This window comes from Meles meles, chromosome 3 (genome assembly GCF_922984935.1).
Source record: "Meles meles chromosome 3, mMelMel3.1 paternal haplotype, whole genome shotgun sequence".
NCBI classification, from domain to species: Eukaryota; Metazoa; Chordata; class Mammalia; order Carnivora; family Mustelidae; genus Meles; species Meles meles.
In genome coordinates this window covers 110,619,962-110,644,650 of record NC_060068.1, presented here as the reverse complement: position 1 = coordinate 110,644,650, position 24,689 = coordinate 110,619,962, and the positions used below count along the sequence as shown (strand labels likewise).

At 42.8% G+C, this 24,689-nt stretch overlaps 2 protein-coding genes across 4 annotated transcripts in view; one reads left to right on the top strand and one right to left on the bottom strand.

The window, feature by feature from the left end:
- The window catches only part of SAR1B (secretion associated Ras related GTPase 1B), a 32,300-nt gene extending 19,147 nt beyond the window's left edge, over positions 1–13,153 (bottom strand). Inside the window, exon 1 of one of the 2 annotated variants that reach the window (XM_045999537.1) lies at positions 12,999–13,153. The gene's annotated coding sequence lies outside the window, so the exon portion shown is untranslated. Of the gene's footprint in view, positions 1–12,550; positions 12,700–12,998 lie in introns of those variants that run through there. The other variant, XM_045999538.1, reaches the window with a different exon arrangement.
- Positions 13,154–23,641: 10,488 nt separating this feature from the next.
- SEC24A (SEC24 homolog A, COPII coat complex component) overlaps positions 23,642–24,689 on the top strand; it is a 65,862-nt gene continuing 64,814 nt past the window's right edge. Inside the window, exon 1 of one of the 2 annotated variants that reach the window (XM_045999535.1) lies at positions 23,642–24,113. In XM_045999535.1, coding sequence (XP_045855491.1) covers positions 24,017–24,113 — 97 coding nt within the window. In that variant the 5' untranslated portion in view covers positions 23,642–24,016. The remainder of the gene's footprint in view (positions 24,114–24,689) is intronic. The other variant, XM_045999534.1, reaches the window with a different exon arrangement.

Here is a 24,689-nt window from a genome sequence, read left to right as displayed (position 1 = left end):
TAATCTGATATATACTGATGCATTAAAAAAAAGGCCATTAAAATACAAACTAGTGGGGTGCCTGCCTGGCTTAATTGGTAGAACATTCGACTCTTAATCTCAGGATCCTGAGTTCAAGCCCCACGTGGGCTGTAGAACTTACTTTAAAAAAAAAAAGGAGGTGGGGGAGGTGGACATCGTTAAGTGTCTGCCTTTGGTTTGGTCATGATCCCAGGGTCCTGGGATGGAGTCCCTCATTGGGCTCCTTGCTCCTCAGAGAGCCTGCTTCTCCCCCTGCTTGTTCCTCCTCTCTCTCTCTCTTTCTCTGACGAATACAAAAAATCTTGAAATAAAAGAAAAAGAAAGAGGGGTGCCTGGGTGGCTCAGTGGGTTAAAGCTTCTGCCTTTGGCCCAGGTCATGATCCCAGGGTCCTGGGATTGAGCCCCACATCAGGCTCTCTGCTTCGCGGGGAGCCTGTTTCCTCCTCTCTCTGCCTGCCTCTCTGCCTACTTGTGATCTCTGTCAAATAAATAAATATTAAAAAAAAAAAAGAAAGAAAAAGTAAAAGCTTTTTCCATTTTTAAAAAACCCACCAAAAAAAAAGTGACTAAACAAAACAAAACTAGAGACCATTACTTGCCAGAATGGCAAACACAAAAATGAAGTGTAACAGCCAGAAATGGAAAAAATGTGGGGGGCCCCTGGGTGGCTCAGTGGGTTAAGCCTCTGCCTTCAGCTCAGGTCATGATCTCAGGGTCCTGGGATCAAGTCCTGCATCGGGCTGTCTGCTTGGCAGGGAGCCTGCTTCTTCCTCTCTCTCTGCCTGCCTCTCTGCCTACTTGTGATCTCTCTCTGTCAAATAAATAAATAAAATCTTAAAAAAAAAAAAAAAAGTGGTGGGCGCCTGCTTGGCTCAGTGGGTTAAGCCGCTGCCTTCGGCTCAGGTCATGATCTCAGGGTCCTGGGATCGAGTCCCACATCGGGCTCTCTGCTCAGCGGCGAGCCTGCTTCCCTCTCTCTCTCTCTGCCTGCCTCTCTGTCTACTTGTGATCTCTCTCTGTCAAATAAATAAATAAAATCTTTAAAAAAAAGTGGTAAGAGAGGCAGTTAGTGGCAGTATAAATTGGTACAAATCTTTTAAACAACTAATTCAGCAGTAATAAATGTTATCCAAGAATTCTTATTCATTTATTTATTTACTTATTTATTTAAGATAGGCTTTAACTCACAAGCCTGAGATCAAGACCTGAGCTTGAGATGAAGTGTGGGATGCTTAACCAACTAACCCCCCAGAAATCTCCCCAAGAATTCACTTTTAGAAACTGTCCTAAATACAGACAATCTTTATGTATAAAAGATGTGCATCAAAGCATTATGTAAGAAAAATTTTGGAAATAATCTATATTCAACAGAATTTAAATGAAGTATATATGGTCTATGAAATACATGCCAAAACCTTAGAGTGGGGGAAGGAAGAGCAAAGAGAGATGAAACAAAGAAATTTATGATAATTAAGTAAGTTTTCCAAGTGTGATTATACCTATGTGGAGTAAAAACCCACTTTCTGTTACTTTTGGTCTTTTATAGCAGATGGTAATAGGTGGCAAATTTTGGGGTCTATCATCTTTCTGCATTTTTCAAATTTTAATCGTATTACTAAATGTTAAAAAAACATTTCCTTAAATCACAGTAGAAAATGCAGAGCATACTTTTGTTTAGCATTTACTTGACATGGCTTGATAACTAATAAAGCTAATATGGAAAGAAAAGGGAAAAAAGCCTGGAGAAATGAAAGATCACATACACAAAAATATACTTTCAGATCAACAAAGTTCATTTTTTTCTTTTTTTTTTTTTAAGATTTTATTTATTTATTTTACAGAGAGAGATCACAAGTAGAGCAGCAGGCAGAGAGAGAGGGGGAAGCAGGCTCCCTGCGGAGCAGAGAGCCCGATGTGGGGCTCGATCCCAGGACCCTGGGATCATGACCTGAGCGAAAGGCAGAGGCTTTAACCCACTGAGCCACCCAGGCGCCCCTAAGATTTTATTTATTTATATGACAGACAGAAGCACAGCATGAGAGGGAACACAAGCAGGGGGAGTGGGAGAGAGAGAAGCAGGCTTCCCACTGAGCAGGGAGCCCCATGCAGGACTCGATCCCAGGACCCTGTGATCATGACCTGAGCTGACCTGAGCTGTCAGCAGATGCTTAATGACTGAGCCACCCAGGTGTTTCACAACACTGCTTTCTTTAACCATTGATGCAGGCAGGCCCACCAAACTCAGAATTGCTAGATGATAAGGTGTTAAGAGATTGCATTGAAAGTGAGAGACGGGGCGCCTCGGTGGCTCAGTGGGTTAAGCCACTGCCTTCGGCTCGGGTCATGATCTCAGGGTCCAGGGATCGAGTCCCGCATTGGGCTCTCTGCTCGGCGGGGAGCCGCCTTCTCCCTCTGCCCGCTCAGCCCCCTGCTTGTGCACAAGTGAGCTCTCTCTCTGACATAATAAATAAAATCTTAAACCCCCAAATTCTCTCCTCTGCCCCTCACCACCGCTTGCTTGCTCTCTCTACAATAAATAAATCTTAAAAAAAAAAATCCAGTACCTTAGAAATTCTTATTTTACTCAAGTTGAAAATTATATCTCATTCTTTATTATTCTTCTCATGTAGAAAATTGAAACTTGTAGTCACAGAAAATATATATGTGACTTATCTTTCCTGAAGATTTTTAGGTAAGATGTTTATTTTTCAAATAGAATCATAATTTTTACTGCAGGAAATCAAATAAAGCTGTGGTGTATTAAGACATTTTATTTAATTCTAATGATTACCAAATTCATATTATGTCCAAGATCCTGAGCTAGACACCATACAGGATATAAATATGATGATAAACATGGCTCTTTCTCTTGAAAAGGTTATAGTCTAGAGAGGTAAGTTAGCTACACAAATGTAATTCAACTGAAAAATGTTAAAACTGAATAGGATATTATCTAGGATGGTAACAACTTACCCTATAGAATTTCAAAACTTATACAAACACAAAGAAAAAAACTGCCCATACTGAAAATCTTAAGCTATAAAGGGATTAATAATCCTAACAGTGGAAAATCAGAATAAAAGAAATGCAGTAGGAAGGGGTATGGTAATGCTCACAAATGACTTTATGTTCTGTATAGAAAAAGAGAAAACCAGTCCTTCTTGTCTCTATATCCACAGTCCTATTTCCACAGTTCTACAAAGGCAACAAGTTGTAGCTAAGGAAAGGTTTCTTGGATGACATTCAGCCTGAATCTTGAAGATTAAATAAGAGTTTGCTAAGTGGTTGTTGGTTGTTATACTATGTGTAGAGGTGTGAAACGAAGTGAGGACAGCAAAAAGTCAGGTACTGTGATGGGACAGGTTAGGGGACTGCAAACAGCGTTAGTCAACAGATGGTCACAAGTGAGGCATAAGTCAGAACAAGGAACAAATCTGAGACTAAATTTAGGCGTTTGGTCTCATACTTGCTACCTAAAACATTTGGACCTAAGAAACAATATTGAATTGGTCTTTCAATTTAACAAAGCAAAGCTCACAAGAGGTAGCAGCTACCCATATAAGCATTATGATTTGCTGAAAGGTTAAAAACAAGAGCTACAGAGCCAGGATTTTACCACTGACCTTAGACAAGTTATTTCAATTTCCTTACCTGTAAACTGGGGACAGCTACCTGAGATGGCTGTGAAGATTAAATTCATCACTACACACAAAGCACTTAGCAGCTGGCATGGAAGCAGCATTCAGCTTTAGCTGCTCTATTTCTCCTACCATGCGGCCCACAGGACCAGGCACTTTGTGGATGTCACCACTAAATACCCCAACAACCTTCCAAAGTAAATATTATATTATTTTTATTTTTAAGTAGGCTCCATGCCCAATGTGGGGCTTGAATTCAGGACCCCAAGATGAAGAGTCGCATGCTCTACTCACTGGGCCCCGAAGTAAATACATTACTGTTCCATTTTACAGAAAATGAAACTAAAGTTACAGTAACTAAATTTCAAGTATTAGGGATTGTCACATTCAAGTTCCAAACATGGGTCTTTCTGATTTCCAGGTCCATTCCCTTTCTCTTACATTGCAGTGGCTTTATGACAGTTTTAAAGGCCTAGATTTTCTTTTTTTTAAAGATTTTTATTTATTTATTTGACACAGAGGGGCGCCTGGGTGGCTCAGTGGGTTAAAGCTTCTGCCTTTGGCTCGGGTCGTGATCCTAGGGTCCTGGGATTGAGCCCCACATCCTCTCCTCGGCAGGAAGCCTGCTTCCCCCCCTCTCTCTGCCTGCCTCTCTGTCTACTTGTGATCTCTGTCTGTCAAAAAAAAAAAAAAAAATCTTATTTATTTGACAGAGCGAGAGAGAGAAAGAGAGAGAACAAGCAGGGGAAGTGGCCAGCCGAGGGAGAGGGAGAAGCAGACTCCCTGCTGAGCAGGGAGTCCAATGTGGGACTCAATCCCAGGACCCTGAGATCATGACCTGAGCTGAAGGCTGAGGCTTAACCGACTGAGCTACCCAGGCATCCCAAGGCCTAGATTTTTTTAAAAAGATATATATATATATATCTTTTTTTTTTTTTTAAGATTTTATTTATTTGACAGAGAGAGATAGAGACAGCAAGAGAGGGAATACAAGCAGGGGGAGTGGGAGAGGGAGAAGCAGGCTTCCCGCTGAGTAGGGAGCCCAATTCGGGGCTGGATCCTAGGACCCTGGGATCATGACTTGAGCCGAAGGCAGACGTCTTCTTAAAGACTGAGCCATCCAGGCACCCCAAGGCTTAAATTTTTTTAAATGGTTAGTATCATTTTTTTTAATCACTCCAGCTTATAACTCTGATGTGTAATTCCTCCTCCCTCACATCCCACATCCAGTTAGTTATATCCCAGCTCTATCAGTTTTTGTAGTCTCAAGCTTTCTTTGATTCAAACAGGCACCAGTAAGTGAAGAACCTTAAATCACATTCCCAAACTATCATCTTAACCTCAAATTCTGTTTGTACCAGTTTGTACACACCCTCCAGAATGGCTTCATCAAAATGTCATCTTAGACTTGACTTGTTGCATGATCAGGGTGAGTATAACTCCCAGCGTGCTGGGGACAGTCTCTGCAAAGTTAGCTCAGTACAATCATTTTTAAAAAATATTTTATTTATCTATTTGACACAGAGAGAGAGAGAGATCACAAGTAGGCAGAGAGGCAGGCAAAGGGAGCCTGATGCGGGACTCGATCCCAGGACCCTGAGATCATGACCTGAGCCAAAGGCAGAGGCTTAGCAACTGAGCCACCCAGGTGCCCCAGTACAATTATTAATAGTGCTTCCTTTCACTCTCAGAAACATCCTGATTAGATATGAAATTATATGGCCACCCTATACCCTTGGATAGAGAGCCACTGGAGGTCTGTGGGCTGAGAAATGATTCAAACTCCTCATCCCGTAATTCAGAACTTCCACCATCTATCTTTTGGTCACCTTTACAAGCTTAAATCTTCTCTATTTGTAGCTTTCCCGGGGTCAAAGTAAACCACTTGCCATTCACTGCCGGTGACCTATACTATACCACTTTAAAACCTCTACCCATTCTCCTTCCCAAAGAACAAATGAATTTCTCCCACCTATTCTGCCTCTAAAGGCCTCCTGCCTCAAGCACCAGCCAAATGCTATGGAAGAAATGACTTTTCACTTGAGATGGTCTTAAGGGACAGAGGAGTGGAAGAACCAAAAGAACCCTGCAAGGATAGAACTTAGAAGAGGGGCGCCTGGGTGGCTCAGTCAGTTAAGCATCTGCCTTCAGCTCAGGTCATGATTGTGGGGTCCTGGGATGGAGCCCCGAGTCAGGCTCCCTGCTCAGAGAGGAGTCAGCTTCTCCCTCTCTCTGCCCTTCTATCCGCTTGTGTTCTCTTTCGTTCACTCTCTCAAAGAAATAAAATCTTAAAAAAACAAAAACAAAAAATCAAGAAGAGATGGTGGCAAAAGTGGAAAGAAGTTAGCCCCACGAAGTACCACTGCAAAGATGTCACAGCTTTCTTTGTGACAAGGTGACAACCGCTGAGAGCGTAAGCAGCCCACAGCAGAGCGGAAGTCCTGGAGACCCAAGGCCAGTACTTAAAGCACAGTAGAGCCAGGTCTCCAGAAGCAATTAACTGTGTGACCTTAGAACAAGCTACAGTTTCTTTTGCAAACTCTCACAGGGTGTTGTGAAGATCAAGTGAGATAAAACGCACAAAATAAGTACTTAATATCTGGCTGCTGTTATTATGGAGAGAGTAGGACAGAAGGTCAATAGCTAGAGGCAGTAAGGAAAGATTCCCCTTTCGAAGAGTTTGAAATGAATGACATAAGTGGGATTTTCTTCTTAAGGAAGGGTACCTATGTTGATAAGGAGCTAGCAGAAAGGGAGAGGTTAAAGATGAGAGCGAAAGGGAAGGAAGGAATTAAGCAAAAGGGGCAAAGTCTCAAGAAAAGCCAGAGCTGAGAGCACGTCTGCTCTAAGAGTAGAAGGAAGGAGAGCCAGGAATGTACAGTGGAGGTTGCAGGAATCCAACAACAAAAGTGAAGAACGAGTACAGAGACTTTTCTGAGGAGCAGAGTGAAGATTCGAGTAGCTACTGTGGGGAAAAGATCAAGTTAAAGGACTGCTAAAAAGAGCCAAGTGCTTGATTGGGGCTGAAAAACATTCACAGCTCTGCCCATCTGCAGGGATTTCCAACCTCCCCTGCTGCCCTCACCTCCCAGCGAGGATCAGCTTTACAGAACATGGAGTGAACAGGGATTAGGACCTGAAAAAAGACAAGGGGAACAGGAATTTGAGAGTACTAGTGAGAGGCTGAAGTGGTATGATCAAAAGTTCAGGCTGTGTGAGTAAAGGTATAAAGGCAGCTAGTATATAGGGATAAACTTGGGAGCAAAGGCAGGCTTCTCACAGAAGAGAACTAAGAGAACAGGGGGAAAATCTGATCAAAAAGCAACTGTAGACATAGTCATAGTAAAAATGGCGAGAAAAGTGAAAGATGGAGCAGAACTGTGTCAGCAAACTGGAGAAGAATGCCGCGTTCAGAAATTCAAGAGCATCAGGTCTGGGTTCCAAGGCCTTACTCTGGCACAGATGAAGAAAACTGGAGTGAAAGAAATGGGAAGCCAGGATACATGGTATGCTGCCCACACTAAACAGCAAAATCACCTGGAAGAATGGAGAGCTAGAGAGAGCAAGATTGTGAATCAAGTGACAAAGTCCTTGAAAGGGTGCCTGGCTGGTTCAGTCAGTGCAGCATGTGACTCTTGATCTCGGGGTCATAAGTTTGAACCCCATGTTGAGAGCAGAATTTACTAAAAAAGGAATTCCTCATTGAAGATGACTGTTAGTAGGTGAAAGCTATGAGACTGACAGAGAGTGGAATAAGGTAAGCCTTGAAAGAAATAAAGATGGTCCATATTTGCTGTTGTAAAATTTGCCCCTAGAGAAATAATTTATTAACACATATGGGGAAACTCTGCTTTAGAAGATAATGAGATAATAATATTTCTATAAAGTTGTGGTTTCTAAGGATCTTAAAACAAGGTAGCAAGCATTAGTCATTTTAAAGTAGAAATAAAAATGCCCAACTAAGAATAAAGTTACTTAGCCACAGATACCTGAGCCCTGAGAAGAGGTTACACAACACCATGAATACACTATTAGACATGTGAAGAGCAAAGGTCAAGAATAAGGAAACATATACACGTCAGCAGATTTATTTATTGCATGAACAACAAACAGGAAAAGTGCCTATACAGATTAGAAAAGTGATCTACTCCAGTAACACGAAAATCAGCACATAAAAGAGTAGAATCGAGCAGAAGCTCTCAAATTACAAATAACTGCTTAAAGCCTTCTCCCATTAAACTTAAATGAATGATTCCATTTACATGAAATGTCCTGAACATGTAAGTTCTCAGACTAAGTTAGTGGTTGTCAGACAAGGGAGGTAAGGGGAAACTGGGAGTGACTGCTAATAGGTAGTGGATTTCTTTTTGGGTGATGAAAATGTTCTGGAATAGATAGTGGTGATGGTTGCATAACGCTGTGAATATACTAAAAACACTAAATTGTATACTTTTTTTTTTGAATTGTATACTTTAAGAGGCTAAATTTTATGGTATGTGATCAATAAAGCTATTATTAAAAATAAAGACTGAGGGTTGCTGGGGGAGTAGGGGGAAGGGATAGGGTGGCTGGGTTATGGACACTGGTGGGGTATGTGCTATGTTGAGTTCTGTGAAATGTGTAAGACTGATGATTCACAGACCTGTACCCCGGGGCATATAATATATTATATGTCAATAAAAATAATTTAAAAAAACAGAAATAAAAGAAAAGTGCCAATGATCTAAAAAAGCAAATATAACACCAGAGTAGCATTACAGAAACAATACAGTATTAATTTGGGGAAGCAAAGGATGGTAAAGCTATGGGACAAGTGAGTTCCTATCCTAGAATTTTAAAAATCTGGATTTAATATGCATCTTTTGAAATACTATTATTTCTTTCTGGGAAAGGCAATCTTTCTGAGCTCCAGTTCTTTCTTACCTATAATAGGAATATTATCTGCCTCACAGAGTTTTAAGAATAATTAATTATGATAATGTACCTAAAAAACATTTTGAATACTACACAATGTAATGTGGCATTAACTCATTCCAACTAAATTAACTGAAATTCAGAACAATTTTTTTTTTAAGATTTTATTTATTTATTTGACAGACAGAGATCACAAGCAGGCAGAGAGGCAGGCAGAGAGAGAGGAGGAAGCAGGTGTGGGGCTCGATCCCAAGACCGTGAGATCATGACCTGGGCCGAAGGCAGAGGCTTTAACCCACTGAGCCACCAAGGCACCCCTCAGAACAAATTTATTAACAATTTTTTTTAAAGTAATCTCTACACCCAGCATGGAGTTAGAACTCATAACCCTAAGGTAAAGAGTTGTACACTCTATAAACTGAACCAGTTGCCTCCTCAAAAGCATAAACTCTAAATGCCAATTTTCAAGTTAACTTCAACATTAACAAGAATATGGAAAATCTTCAGAATTTTAAAATGAAAAAAATTTTTTAGAGAGAGAGAAAAAAGGTGGGAGAAAGGGAGGAGAATCTTTTTTTTTTAAGATTTTATTTATTTATTTGACAGAGAGAGAGATCACAAGTAGGCAGAGAGGCAGGCAGAGAGAGAGGAGGAAGCAGTCTCCCTGCAGAGCAGAGAGCCCGATGCGGGGCTCGATCCCAGGACCCTGAGATCATGACCTGAGCCAAAGGCAGCGGCTTAATCCACTGAGCCACCCAGGCGCCCCGGGAGGAGAATCTTAAGCAGACTCCATGCCCAGAGCTAAGCCTGACTCAGAGCTCTCTCTCACAACCCTGAGATCATGACCTGAACAGAAATCAAGAGTCAGATGCTTACCTGACTGAGCCCCACAGGTGCCCTGATATGAAGAAGCTTTTTTTTTTTTTAATATTTTATTTATTTGACAGAAATCACAACTAGGCAGAGAGGCAGGCAGAGAGAGAGGAGGAAGCAGGCTCCCCGCAGAGCAGAGAGCCCGATGTGGGGCTCGATCCCAGGACCCTGGGATCATGACCTGAGCGGAAGGCAGAGGCTTTAACCCACTGAGCCACCCAGGCGCCCTGAAGAAGCTTTTAATGATACTTTTCATGAATAACTTCACTTTAAATATTAACAACATTGTCACTGTCACCAGAGAAGGTACTAGAATAATTTCCTTCAACTCTAGGTGAAGATATTTACTACAGAAGATTAATTATATTTTCTATCCAACTTCATCGGGTTTATGATGAAAATGTGCATAAATTCCATAAGATCAGTAAACTACCTGTAAGCTAATTCAGAAATTATGCACATTTCTCTTTCAAATTCAAATAGGACTAGAAATATGAGCCCAAACTCTGCTTGACCATGCTTTATAGAATTTCAGTAAGGCCCTGTGCATTACCAAGGATGAAAAGTAATAATGTTAAATGTTTTGAGACAGTGCTGCCTTATAAATATTCTCCCCTAAAATTCTTAAGATTTTTCTTTCTATAGCCTTTAAAGTTTTGAAACGGTGATGCAAATACAAAACTCAAGAAAACATTTTATGATTGAATGCATAGCAATCATAGTAATGGAATTATACCTTTGCATTCACGTAATGAACAAAAAATACAAACTCAAGTTTCCTTTGGGGTAAAGTGACACTCAACTGGAAGGTTAAATCTGTGACAAATATAAATAGGATTTTTTTTTTTAAGAGTGAGAGAAGGAGGAAAAATGCTTTGTTATGAAAAGTTGTGAGTCTTGAGTACTGCACTTGCCTATACTGAATTAAAAAAATGAAAATCAATATAAGCACTGACAAATTCAAACCTTAAAATACTTTTTAAAAAAACCTCTAGGCCAGGGGCGCCTGGGTGGCTCAGTGGGTTAAAGCCTCTGCTTTCGGCTCAGGTCATGATCCCAGGGTCCTGGGATCCAGCCCCACATCAGGCTCCCTGCTCAGTGGGGAACCTGCTTCCTCCTTGCTCTCTGCCTGCCTCTCTGCCTACTTGTGATCTCTGTCTGTCAAATAAATAAATAAAATCTTTAAACAACAACAACAAAAAACTTCTAGGCCCAACATGCAGCTTGAACTCACAACCCCAAGATCAAGAGTAGTATGCCCCACCAACTGAGCCAGCCAGGCGCCCCCTTAAAATACGCTTAATTGAAATTGTTCAAAAGCTATACACAACAAAGAGAAAATTTTCTTTTTCTTTTTCTTCAAAATTTTATTTAAATTCTAGTGAGTTAATATACAGTGCATATTGGTTTCAGGAGAATTCAATGGTTCATCACTTACAAAAGAAATACTTCAAACGTGTAATTTTAAAGGTTTTTGCTTAGTAATGTTTTGCAGAGAAATCATTTCAATGAGTATCAACCAAGTACACTCAAAGAGGGTGGAGAAATCATCATTACTACAGAATTCTGACTTATAAACTTCAAACAATGTGCCAGTGATTTTCATTCCTGACAGCCTAGTATTTTGTCTCGGTTCCTGCTTGAAGTTTGCAAGAAAAGGGTGGTTAAAATGTACTTTTTTCAACTGCTTATCTTTGTAATTATTAACAATGCTTCTCTAACATTTCTAAAATAAAGTCAAAACGTTCCTTTTCTGGGGCGCCTGGGTGGCTCAGTGGGTTAAGCCTCTGCCTTCGGCTCAGGTCATGATCTCAGGGTCCTGGGATCCAGCCCCAAATCAGGCTCTCTGCTTAGCAGGGAGCCTGCTTGCTTCTCTCTCTCTCTCTCTCTCTCTCTCTCTCTCTGCCTCTCTGCCTACTTGTGATCTCTGTATGTCAAATAAATTTAAAAAAAAGGCAAAGAAAAAAAGAAAATGCCACTGAACTATAAGATTAGTTAAGTTCCAAATATCTTGGTAATCAATGTAAATCCTCAAAACAGTATTAGAGGAGCACCTGGGTGGCTCAGTGGGTTAAAGCCTCTGCCTTCGGCTTGGGTCATGATCTCACGGTCCTGAGATCGAGCCCCACATCGGGCTCTCTGCTCAGCAGGGAGCCGGCTTCCTCCTCTCTCTCTGCCTGCCTCTCTGCCTACTTGTAATCTCTGTCGGTCAAATAAATAAAATCTTAAAAAAAAACAGTATTAGATATACACTGCTTTGCTATGTCAGCACCACAATTATTGATAAATTATTAATTTTCCCTTATTCCTCATCTGTAAAATAGAGATATCATTACCTTCCTTAATGAATTGTGTGAATGGCTAGCACCTCACAAATAGGAGACAGTAAATGTTTCCTTTTCTTTCATACTCTTTTTTTAAAAAAAGATCTTGGGGCGCCTGGGTGACTCAGTGGGTTAAGCCTCTGCCTTCGGCTCAGGTCATGATCTCAGGGTCCTGGGATCGAGCCCCACATCGGGGTCCCTGCTCAGCAGGGAGCCTGCTTCCCCCCTCTCTCTACTTGCCTCTCTATCTACTTGTGATCTCTCTCTATATATCAAATAAATAAAATCTTTTAAAAAAAAAAGATCTTATTTTATTGAGGTAGAAAGAGAGGGTGCGCCCAAGCCAGGGGGAGAAGCAGAGGGAGAAGACTCCCCGCTGAGCAAGGAGCCTACGCCCTACTCGATCCCAGGACCTTGAGATCATGAGCAGACGCTTAACCGAATGAACCACCCGGTCGCCCCTTCTTTCATCCTCTAAACTGGTATTTTAACACTGAACCTAGGATATTCTTCAGAGTAAGACCCGTGGTAATACTGAGCTTGACAGATAAACATGCAAATAATACTACTTTTAATTTTTCAAGTTAAAAGGATTCCCTCACCTCATTTTGCCCAAGTGTACCAAATACCTTAAGTACCTAATGAGTTTGGTTTTTTAGGCCAGTGAGGTCAGAGTTTCAGCTGTTGTCAAAACAAATTTCTATGCTGTTCAAAAATCTTGGAACAATTTATAAATCATTACAGTTTCCCCCCAACCAGTTTATCTTTTCTCCCACTCACCTGGGACTTGGGCTATGGCCAAACGTTAACTTCTACTAGAAAGGAAGCTCACTTTGCCAGCACACTAACTGGGAGAACTGAAAACACCGCGTCACAGGGTCTGGAGCTGTCAATGATTCATACCGCCTTCACCTGATCAGGTGAAGAAACAGGCTGACCGGAAGGAAGGGCTTATCTGCGCCTTACAGTCAGCTCGTTCTTTCCTCAAATGACACCGTTTGACAGCAGCAGGTGCACTATCCAGAGGACTTTTAAGAGCGACCACCGCAGGGCAGGAAAAGAACCCGTTCCCCTCGGTGCTGCCTGACTCCGGAGAGGAAAACAGGGACCCCTTTCTCTCTTGGCCACAACCGGGGGCCCCGATGGGCTCAGGCCCGAAAAGTGCAGTTTCCCTGCTATCCACAACTGCCGCCTGCCCGCTCTACCCGGGGAAGAGACCGCCACTCACCTGCGAATGGACAGATCGCAATTCCCCACCTGGAGTCCGCCCTACAACCTTCTAGTTCGAACTGCAAAGCGCGATGGCTGCCGAGGTCCCAGCTCCCGTCAGCTCCTTCCGGACCGGGGGGTGCTTCCCTCCCGATGGTCCGCAGGGCCACCGTTCCACGAGCCCAAAGTTCCGCCTCCTCGCAGTTCCCCCGCCAACACCTAGGCTGAGCGCGCCTGAGGGCTGGAGCCAACCTGGTCTCCCCATGTACGTCAGAAAGGGCTTCAGAGGCCCGAGGGCCTAGGCAGAGAAGCAAACGCGAGTCTGTAGCTTGGGAAAATTAACACTACATCCGTTTTTAAAAATGCATTTTTAAAAAATATATTTTTAAAGTACACCTGTTTCTTGAATTCTACAAAACATAATTATGTGCCAGATAATGGGTTGGATGCTAGGTTTTGAGCTTTAAACAAGACTACCCTGACTGTTGTTCTTTACTGGTGGATTAACGTTATCTTCCTTAAATGTGTTTGAATAAGAATATTTGAGTACCTTGAATGGAAGTGTGAGGCTTTCAAGATTGCTCGGGGGCGCCTGGGTGGCTCAGTGGTTTAAGCCACTGCCTTCGGCTCAGGTCATGGTCTCAGGGTCCTGGGATCGAGTCCCACATCGGGCTCTCTGCTTGGCGGGGAGCCTGCTTCCCTCTCACTCTCTCTGCCTGCCTCTCTGCCTACTTACGATCTCTCTCTATCAAATAAATAAATAAAATCTTTAAAAAAAAAAAAAAAGATTGCTCGGAAGCCTGGTTTCGAGGTCATAGGGACAGAAGGAGGAGTCGTTTGGGGTTAAAGAATGGGTTATTCAGGGGCGCCTGGGTGGCTCAGTGGATTAAGCCGCTGCCTTTCGCTCAGGTCAAGATCTCAGGGTCCTGGGATCGAGCCCCGCATCAGGCTCTCTGCTCCGCAGGGAGCCTGCTTCCTCCTCTCTCTGCCTGCCTCTCTGCCTACTTGTGATCTCTCTCTCTCTGTCAAATAAATAAATAAAATCTTTAAAAAAAAAAAAAAAAAGAATGGGTTATTCAATAGAAGAAAATTCTATAACTTACTCTGCTGGATCTCCCCCTTTCTGCTGCAGTCTCAGAAAATGCCTTAGCCCATGTGTCTTCACATTTGCCATTTCTTCTGCTAGAACAAATTTTCTAAACCTCTCCTCTCCACCTCCGTATGTCATCTGTACTCTTCAGGTCTCTACACAGAGACCTCTCATCAAAATCTCCCTCCCAGGAGTGCCTGGGTGGCTCCTTCGATTAAGCTTCTCACCCTTGATTTCAGCTCAGGTCATAATCTCAGAGTTTGAGATCCAGCCCCAGGTATGGTTCCGTGCTTAGTGGGGAGTCTGCTTGAGATTCTCACCCTCCCTTTACCCCTCTACTCCTCCTGCCCACCCCCAGGTCTCCCTCTCTCTCAAATAAATATATAAATAAATAACATTTTTTGGTGTGATTTTATTTATGTATTTGACAGAGAAAGAAACTGCAAAAGCAGGAATATGAGCAGGGAGAGTAGGAGAGGGAAAACAACCTTCCCCACGAGCAGGGAGTATGATGTGGAGGGCTCAATCCTAGGACCCTGGGATCATGACCCCAGTGGAAGGCAGACACTTAACAACTGAGCCACCCAGGAGCTCCTAATCAAATAAAATCTTAAAAATCAAAACAAAAAAATAAAACAAAACTCCCTCCCAAACTTGGTTTCCCCAGCAACTGTACAATTAGCCAATTACCATTCAAGTTACCTTATAATTGTCCAAGTAAATACGTGATTGTTTGTGTAGAGTCTCTCCCAGCAGAAAGTCTGTAAGTTTCCTAAGGTCAGGAACCATACCTACCTTTTCCTCTCTTGAACCTGTTTTCAGTGCTTGGCATATAATAGGTGCTCAATACATATGAGCAAGTGATGGATTCATAAATGATGGACTCCTATTTACTTTTTAAAAAGGGTTTTATGGGGGCACCTGGGTGGCTCAGTGGGTTAAGCTTCTGCCTTCAGCTCAGGTCATGATCTCAGGGTCCTGGGATCGAGTCCCACATCAGGCTCTCTGCTCAGCAGGGAGCCTGCTTCTCCCTCTCTCTCTGCCTGCCTCCCTGCCTACTTGTGATCTGTCTGTCAAATAAATAAATAAAATCTTAAAAAAAATAATAAAAAGGGTTTTATGGGTACCTGGGTGGCTCATTGGGTTAAGCCTCTGCCTAGGGCTCTGGTCATGATTTCAGGGTCCTGGGATTGAGGCCCACATCAGACTCTCTGCTCAGCGGGGAGCCTGCTTCCCCCTCTCTCTGCCTACTTGTGATCTCTCTTTTTCTGTAAAATAAATAAAATCTTTTAAAAAATTAAAAAAAAAAGATTTTATTTATTTGACAGAGAGCAAGAGAGCACAAGCAGGGTGTCCCAATGCAGGGCTCAATCCCAGGATCCTGCGATCATGACCTGTGCGGAAGGCAGTCGCTTAACCAGCTGAGCCACCCAGGCATCCCTCTTAGGTATATTTTTGTCCTCAAGTGATTGAAGAATTTCCCTAAAGTCCATTGATCTGAGTTAGAGGAACTTGTTTTTCCAGTCTGGGTTACCCTCTACTCTCTTTTCCACTTACTTACTCTTGAATCCTGTTTGATTTCTTTAAAATTAATAAAAGGAAATCTCATTTAAAATGGAGTCAGGAGGGGTGCCTGGCTGGCTCAGTCAGTGGAGGATGGGACTCTGTCTTGAGATCATGAGTTGGAGCCCAATGTTGGGTATAGAAATCACTTAAATAAATAAATCCTCGGGGTGCCTGGGTCGCTTAGTGGGTTAAAGCCTCTGCCTTCAGCTCAGGTCATGATCCCAGGGTCCTGGGATCGAGCCCCACATTGGGCTCTCTGCTCAGCAGGGAGCCTGCTTCCTCCTCTCTCTCTGCCTGATTCTCTATCAAATAAATGAATGAAATCTCTTAAAAAATAAATAAAAATAAATCCTAAAAAAGACACACACACACACATATTAAATAAGTAGATCTTAATAAAATCTTAAAAAGTAATCTTAAAAATCTTTTTTTAAAGATTTTATTTATTTGATATATAGAGAGAGATCACAGTAGATAGAGAGGCAAGTAGATATATATATACATACACACACACACACACACACACACACCCACCCACCCTGGAGTCAGGAGCCCGAAATGGGAGCTCTTACACCCTACCACTCTTCCTCCATTGCAGACCCCTCCATTGCATTCCCCATATGAAAAAGACTGTATTTACCTCTGTAGCAGGAGGAAAGAATTTCTTTGTCCAGCAACAGTCCAGCCAATGAGAGACTGTCACAACTGAGCCAATGAAAAGCCATTACACTCCCACCTCCCAGTTTATTCTGAGAGGTGTTTTGTTTATAACAAACGCCTCTCAACTTAGCCATTCCTCTATAAAGAGTGGTCCTCTCCATGTTCTCTAGACTTGCAAAGCCCTAGCCTGTGTGTCTGGAAAAGCAATTCTCTATTTCAGAATAAACTTTTTTTTTTTCCCAGTAGGATAACTGACAGTTTAATTTTTTTTAAAGATTTTATTTATTTATTTGACAGAGAGAGATCACAAGTAGACAGAGAGGCAGGCAGAGAGAGAGAGAGAGGGAAGCAGGCTCCCTGCTGAGCAGAGAGCCCGATGCGGGGCTCAATCCCAGGACCCTGAGATCATGACCTGAGCCGAAGGCAGCGGCTTAACCAGGTTAACAGTTTTTTTGTTTTTGTTTTATTTCAGTTGTAGAGAGACAAAGAGAGCACACAAGCTGGGGACGAGCAAAGGGAGAAGGAGAGAGAGAATTCCAAGCAGGCTCCATGCTCAGGATCACACCCCCAACATGGGGTTCAATCCCATGACCCTGAAATCAGGACCCGAGCAGAAATCAAGAGTCTGATGCTCAACCCACTGAACCACCCAGGCGCCCCTTAAGGTTAACAGTTTTAACAAATGCTTCTAAGTAGTTAAAAGACTAGTTCACTGGACTCCTCAAAATTACAGCTCTTACCTTGATAGCCTTTCTTTCCTGATATTGCTGGCATTTTATTCAGCCTTAAAAAATCTGAACTCCTGGCTTCAGCAAGAAATTGTAAAATGGCTAGGAATGGAGAGTTGTGACAATAGGCAAGACATAGTGTCTTTACTCAAAGACCTCCCAGTTTGGCAGGAAAATGTGTTAAGTCACACCTGATTTTCAAAAAAGACGGGGGGAGAGGGGATAATGTACAAAATGGTGATGGTGATGAGGGAGTGAAGCCAGTGATGCCAGTGTTTCAGACAGTCTTAAAGGCTACATATATCCCCCCCATTCTTTTTGATGATTGTTGTTATAAAAGTAATACATATTAATTATAAAAAGTTTGGAGTGCCTCAGTGGCTCAGTCAGTTAAGAGGCTGCCTTTGGCTCAGGTCATGAACCCAGAATCCTGGGATCAAGCCCTGTGTTGGGCTCCCTGCTCAGTGGAGAATCTACATTTTCCTCTTCCTCTGTCTGCTGCTCTGCCTACTTCTGCCCTCTATTTCTCTGTCAAAAAAAAAAAAAAGTTTGGAAAATCCAGAAAAATACCTCATGGAAGCAAAAATCACCCCCAGTCTCACCTCACAGATTAAACCACACTTATTAGATTATAATCATACTACACACAGTTTTATAAAACATTTATAATTCAAAACACTTACTATAGACACTTTACTATGTAATTAACAATTCTAAATTCTGAATTTTAACGGATATATTTTTAATAGAATATAAAAGGTAAGAGCACAACTTCTAGCCACAGACTATGCTTCTAACAAAACTAGCCACTTAGAGTTCCCATGTAGGTAAAATGGGGATTAATATCCAGAAAAAAGGCGAGAGATGGAAAAGCACCAGGCAGGTATTATGATTTGACTGGGTAGATTTGGGCTGGACTATCAGGGACCTAGGCTCCCATATTATAGAGCCTCTTGAGGGTTTTGAGTAGAGCAGAAATGTGTTCAGTGTTGTTTTTGAAAGTTTGCTCTAGGGGCGTCTGGGTGGCTCAGTCGTTAAGCGTCTGCCTTGGGCTCAGGTCATGATCCCAGGGTCCTGGATTCAAGCCCCACATAGAGCCCAGCATTGAGCTCCCTGCTTGGTGGGGAGTCTGCTTCTCCCTCTCAACTCCCCCTGCTTGTGTTCCCTCTCTCACCGTCTCTCTGCCAAATACATAAATAAATTATCTTTTAAGGAAGAAAGAAAATTAGTTTGCACTACCAGCAACTAGTGTGGGTTGTATTGGAACAGCTCGACAGAAAACCGAGCTCAGGAATGAGGTTGGTCCAGTCATGCAGGTGAGTGGTAACATAGGCCTAGGTTGGATCTGTGAGAACAAAGAATTATGGAGTTGTGTGTGAGAATCTATAAACCCTTGAACAAACCTGTAAGATGTCATGATTGATAGCATATTAGTAGCTAAAATAAAGGAGTTATCAGGGGCGCCTGGGTGGCTCAGTGGATTAAGCCGCTGCCTTCGGCTCAGGTCATGATCTCAGGGTCCTGGGATCGAGCCCCGCATCGGGCTCTCTGCTCAGCAGGGAGCCTGCTTCCTCCTCTCTCTCTGCCTGCCTCTCTGCCTACTTGTGATCTCTCTCTGTCAAATAAATAAATAAATAAAAATCTTTAAAAAAAAAATAAAATAAAATAAAGGAGTTATCAAAGTCCAGAATTTTAACTTGGATTAACTTCCCACAATAGCAGCCTCACCGCAGATTACTGGCATCCCCGGCCTAGTTTAATACAACAACTCCATTCTTCACCCTGCAATCAATTATCATCACAGCTGTTGGATTTTTTAAAGTAAGCTTTAGGCCCAATGTGGGGTTTAAAGTCATGACCCCAAGAACAAGAGTCACATGCTCCACCCACTGAGACAGTCAGGCACCCCATATTTTTTTATTTTTAGTTTCTTTAAAGATTTTATTTATTTATTTGAGAGGGAGCAAGAGAGGGAGAGAGCAAAAGTGCACACAAGCTAGGAAAGAGGCAGAGGAAGGGAGAAGCAGACTCCCCATTGAGCAGGGAGCCTCTGGGATCAGGAGCTGAGCCAAAGGCAGATGCTCAACCAACTGAGGCACCTAGGTGCCTTCCCTCCTGATTTTTTAAAAATGCATTCAGGGGTACCTGGGTGGCTCAGATGGTTAAGCATCTTTTGGTTCAGGTCATGATCTCCAGGTCCTGGCATGGAGTCTCAGGTCGGGTTTCTAGCTCATCAGGGAGTCTGCTTCTCCCTCTCCCTCTGCCTCTCCACCTACTTGTGCTCTCTCTTTCTCCACCCGTCTCTGTATCTCTCTCTAATGAATAACTAAAATCTTCTTAAGAAATAAAATAAAATTGCATTCATCTTGAAGCATGATTTGGATCAAATTACTCCCCTCTTTACAACTCTTCAACTGCTTCCCAAGGCCTATAAACTTCTTACAATGCCTTACAAGAGGTATTGCTCTGCTCAATCTACTTCTGCAATCTTACCTCTTGCCATTTCTGCCTTGCTCACCATAGCAAGCTCATTCCTGCCTCTGCATTTTGTAGGTGGTGTTCCCTTTGACCAGAGCCTTTCTTCTTCCCATTTTCTCTCTTTGTATAGCTAGCTCTCTCATCCTTTGGATCATACCTTAAATGTCACCTCTTGTCCTGACCATCCTAACCAAACCAGGTTCCTACTTGTTATTTGTTGTCTCAGTACCAATACTTCAATACCACTGACCAAAATTTAAATTTAAAAATAATATATTTATGGGCGCCTGGGTGGCTCAGTGGGTTAAAGCCTCTGCCTTCGGCTCAGGTCGTGATCCTGGGTCCTGGGATAGAGCCCTGCATCAGGCTCTCTGCTCAGCGGGGAGCCTGCTTCCCCCTCTCTCTCTGCCTGCCTCTCTGCCTACTTGTGATCTCTCTCTCTGTCAAATAAAAAAAATAAAAAAGAAAAAAAAAAGAAGTTAAGGGTAAAAGGCAGGCTTGTGGTTGGGTAGGTGGAGAAACAGCAAGTGTGTGTACAGTGGAGTGAGTGAGAGAGTGTGGAAGATGAAGACAGAGAGGTATCAGGGCCAGGTCATGTGGGACTTAGAAGGTTGAGTAGGGATTTGGGTTTTACTCTGTGCAAGATGAGAAAAGCCATGCAGAGAAACTTGATGGAACAGGTACGGGGAGCAATTAAGGTGTTGGGGTAAAGGAAAAGACAGAATAAAGACAGAATCAGTATTTAGGAGCTCAGTTAAACATGTAGAATGGATTGGAGAGAGGCAAACCAGAAAGGCGATCCCTGGAGCTCCAGTGCAAAATGATGAAAATTAACCAGTGGGTGGTGAGAATGGCAAGAAACTACATAAAGATGAAAAGTTTTCAAAGAGAACAATGGGATTTACTGGCTTGGTGTGAGATGAGTGCTCTTGCGGTGTAGCTTCTGAGCTACTGACTTTAGATACAAACAGATGTCCTGCCAGAGGCAAATGAGGCCAAGGGAACTGTTCTTAAAATGGAGTCACAAGAATTTCAGAACCTGTTGTTTGTAACTGAAACCTTTTTTTTTTTTTTGGTCTGTTTGTTTGAAATAGGACACATATTTAAATAATTAAAGGACCTAAATTAACTCCCCTATTCTGAAAAGTGAACAGAATTGTTCCCATTTATCAGCTGACAATTCAACAAGTGAGGAACAGGCAGGCAAAGGGGCCCTCCTGTATGAGCCTGGGTTCACTTCTGTATGTCAGCAAATTTTATTAGGAATGCCTGTTTACCTCTTTGGTCTAAAATAAATAATCACCTTTAATGGAATATTCTTTGTATAGTGCTGTCTCCTGCTGAGACTCTGAAGTATCACCTATTTTTTTGTTTGTTTATCATCTTTAGTAGGGTTGAAGGCTTTGAAAATAATGCGTGGAAAATCTGATACATATACATATGAAGGGTGTATCTGTGGCATTAAGTCCTTTCTGGAAAACAAGGATAAAAAGGTAGAATATATTACTGATGTATTATTATATATATTAGTATATATAGTATATATAGTATAGTTTATAAAAGTAGAATATATTACTATACAGTTTAGAAAAATGAATGGTACTGTAGGATAGATTCACATAGTTAACTAAAAAAAATCAATGCACTTAACAACTCGTAATAGCGCTAATAATTTTTCTTTGGTATTTATATAGTCACAATTTAAGAAGTCAGAGAAAGGTTTGACAATGTATGGATGACACTTAAGAAGAAAATTACTGTTGGGGCGCCTGGGTGGCTCAGTCATTAGGCGTCCGCCTTTGGCTCTGGTAGTGATCCCGGAGTCCTGAGATTGAGCCCCACATTGAGCCCCATATCGGGTTCCCTGCTCCAGGGGAGGCCTGCTTCTCCCTCTCCCACTCCCCCTGCTTGTGTTCGCTCTCTCGCTGTGTCGCTCTCTGTCAAATAAATAAATAAAAATATTTTTTAAAAAGAAAGAAAATTACCTCTTTAACTATGTTGTCTCACCTCAGTTCCTTAAAGTTAACTTCCTATTATTCCTGAGAGTGGGCAGATGACAAATGCTGCTTTTCTCCTCAGTATTTTATTTTTTTATTGTAAATTTAGCTTTTTATTTTTTATTAAAAGTATTTTTATTAACATATAATGTATTATTTACCCCAAGGGTATAGGTCTGTGAATCATCAGGCTTTACATATTTCACAGCACTCACCGTAGCCCATATCCTCCCCAATGTCCATAACCCAACCATCCTATTCCTACCCCCACACCCCCCAGCATCTCCTAAGTATTTTAAAACTATCACTTAGCCATAGTTTTTTGGGGGGAATAAAAACAACACGAGGAAGGGGGACAAATTTTAGAAAAAGGAGTATTTACTTACTAGCATATTATGGTTTTTTTTTAACCAACCGTGGATGGTTTGTTTAGCCAGCCATTGGTTTTTTTAACCAACCATGATTATGTTTCAAAATGTCTAATCTTTTAGGTGTTTTTTTTCCCCCCTCTGAACACACAGATACTGCTTAAACACAATAAAGTCCAAAGAAAGCTTGATTTAACCAAATGAAACTCCGGTGCCAAAGTCAATAAATCAATTAAGGAGTTGCATTAAAAAAAAAGGAAAAAAAATTAAACTACTGCAAGTTTGAGACAGGTCTAAGCATTCCTCCCTTTGAAGAATGACAGTGACTTTCTCTCTGACCTCAGGAAGGTACAGTCTCTCTGAAGTCTGTTTTCTTTTTAAAACATTGAGAGGCTTGTGTTGCTCATATTTTTGAGTGATCTTGGGATATATGATTTGGGATTTTGTTACAGGGAAACAGTTTGACTAAAAGTATCATCTTCATTCTTAAGAAACCTTCATACTTGTATCTTGTGCAAAGGAGTTTAATTGTTTAACTCCACACAAGGCAAATACATTTTTAGTAAGGTTCTGAGGCAAATGATAAAAACAGGATTAGGATAAAATTTAACCCTTAATTATCTGAATTCTTACGGTTTGCTTTTCAGGTCTGACACAATGGTTTAACTCTTGTTCTAATGATTATATACCATAATATTATACAATATAAATACAGTATTTCATAGCAGGCATTTGCAAAACCCTTGGTGACTTTTTTTTTTTAAGGTTTATTTATTTATTGGCGAGAACCCAAGTAGGGAGGAGGGGCAGAGGAAGAAGGAGAAGCAGACTTCCCCCTGAGCAGGGAGCCGGGGCTCCATACCAGGACCCTGGGATCAAGACCTGAGCTGAAGGCACACACTCAACCAACTGAGCCACCCAAGCGCCCTTGGTAGGACATTTTAATCAACAGAACAAATCTGTAGATTAAGAAGAGCTTTGTCATCAGCTTTGTCATCAGCTCAGGGCAGGAAAAACCCAAGCAGAATGAAGGTAGGTAAAATGGTTAAGGAGATCATCAATTAACGGTATTATCCCACCTCCCTAAAAGTAAAAGGAAAAAAAAAAAAAGAAAAAAAAAGCCTGTTTGCCCAGAAAGGAAGTCTGAATGTTCTACCTTACTTTAACCTCTTAGAAGAGGAACTAAAACTGCCATTTAAAGCTGCTGTTCAATGTAATGATGTTAATGAACTTTAGCGTGACTATGCTATGAATCAGCGAGTTTCAAAATTAAAATTAGTTGAGTCGTCCAGTGAAAAAACAGAGTTGCTCCTCGATTTGATTACTTTTAACACACGTACATAATTACCATGCCCCCCCTTAAAACAAGCAAACAAACAAAATCCCAAAAAAACCCTTATAATTTACACCTGGAATATAATATGTGAAATGAAATACTGCGACGAATATTCATCAGTTCAGCTACCAGAGGCATAGTCTTAAGAGAAGACGATGACGTCTGTCGTCTCAGGTCATCTTCAAAAACGCCAGGAGAGGAACTGTCAGTCCCACCCCTCGAAAGTGGCTCCTGAAGCCCCGCCGGCTCTCAGATTCTAGCCCTGCTCGCGAGATGACGTTCACTACGGCGGGGATTTCCGTAGCAGTGACACACGCCACTTCCGGCCGGCGGTGCGACTCAGTGACGTGGCAGGCGAGGTCGAGCACTGTCCACGGGCTGGGACACCCGCAGCCGTCAGGCGGCCTCTGGGAAGCCCCGAGGGGAAAAAAGAGCGTACAGATCGCGGCAGCCACTGCGACCGAGCCCGGAGCCGGAAGTGCCACGTGTCCCTATTGCGCCTGCGCGGCCAGCGGCTGACAGGCACTTCCGGCCGGGGCCTCTCTCCTCTTTCGGCAGGCTGCCGCCTTCCAGCCCGGCGTTCTCGACCCCACCTGTCCGACTCCCAGGCGCAGCTCCCAGGCCAACCCGTGGCCGCCCGCGGGCTGGGAAGAAAGCAGCGCCATGCCTAGGGCATGATGCGCCGCTGTCTCTCCTCGCCTCAGTCCTGAGTTGGTGGTTCCTTCCCTCCGCTTCCAGCAGTCGTCTTTTAGCTTCATTTGGCGCTGTCGCAGACCCCGACCATCCCCTGCCAACCCCGACGCGCACCGTCGTCATGTCCCAGCCGGGAATACCGGCCTCCGGCGGCGCCCCAACCGGCATCCAGGCCCAGAACGGGGCCGCCTCGGCGTCGGGGTCTCTCTACAGCAACGGTAAGTTGCTGCCCCGGGAGCGGGCGGCTGGCGCGGCCTGGGCTCGAGCTGACCTTTGGTTACTGCCGCTGCCTATGTCGACGGGAGAGGGTGACCTCCCGGCCAGGCAAATGATCGGGTGGTGGTGGGCGCCTGGGCCAAGGAGACCGCCGTGAATATCCAGCCGCAATCCCCGGGTCGTCTTAAGTGTTTCATATTTATTTATTCATGCGTTCAGTGAACAATTAATGAGTGCTTGCTGACTATAACACGCTGGGTATACGGGGGTGAAAGATACAGATTCGGTGCATACCTCAGTACTCGCATGCAAGACTCAGTGCCTGTTTATGTGCTTTCCCCTTCCTTGCCACTTCACCCTGTCTTCCAGACAGTACAGCTCCGGGACTGATTTATTTCATTTCAGTTCCACAGGGCCTGCGGTGGGGTGGGGGTGGGGGGCGTCTGAATTTATGGAGGTAAATGAATGTGCTTTTGGCAGACCCCTTTAAGGCCTGCTCGTGTCTTCCAGAACCATAGGCGAATGTACTTAGGCCACCTGTTAAGTTTTTCAGCTTTGGAAGAACCAAATAATAGGGG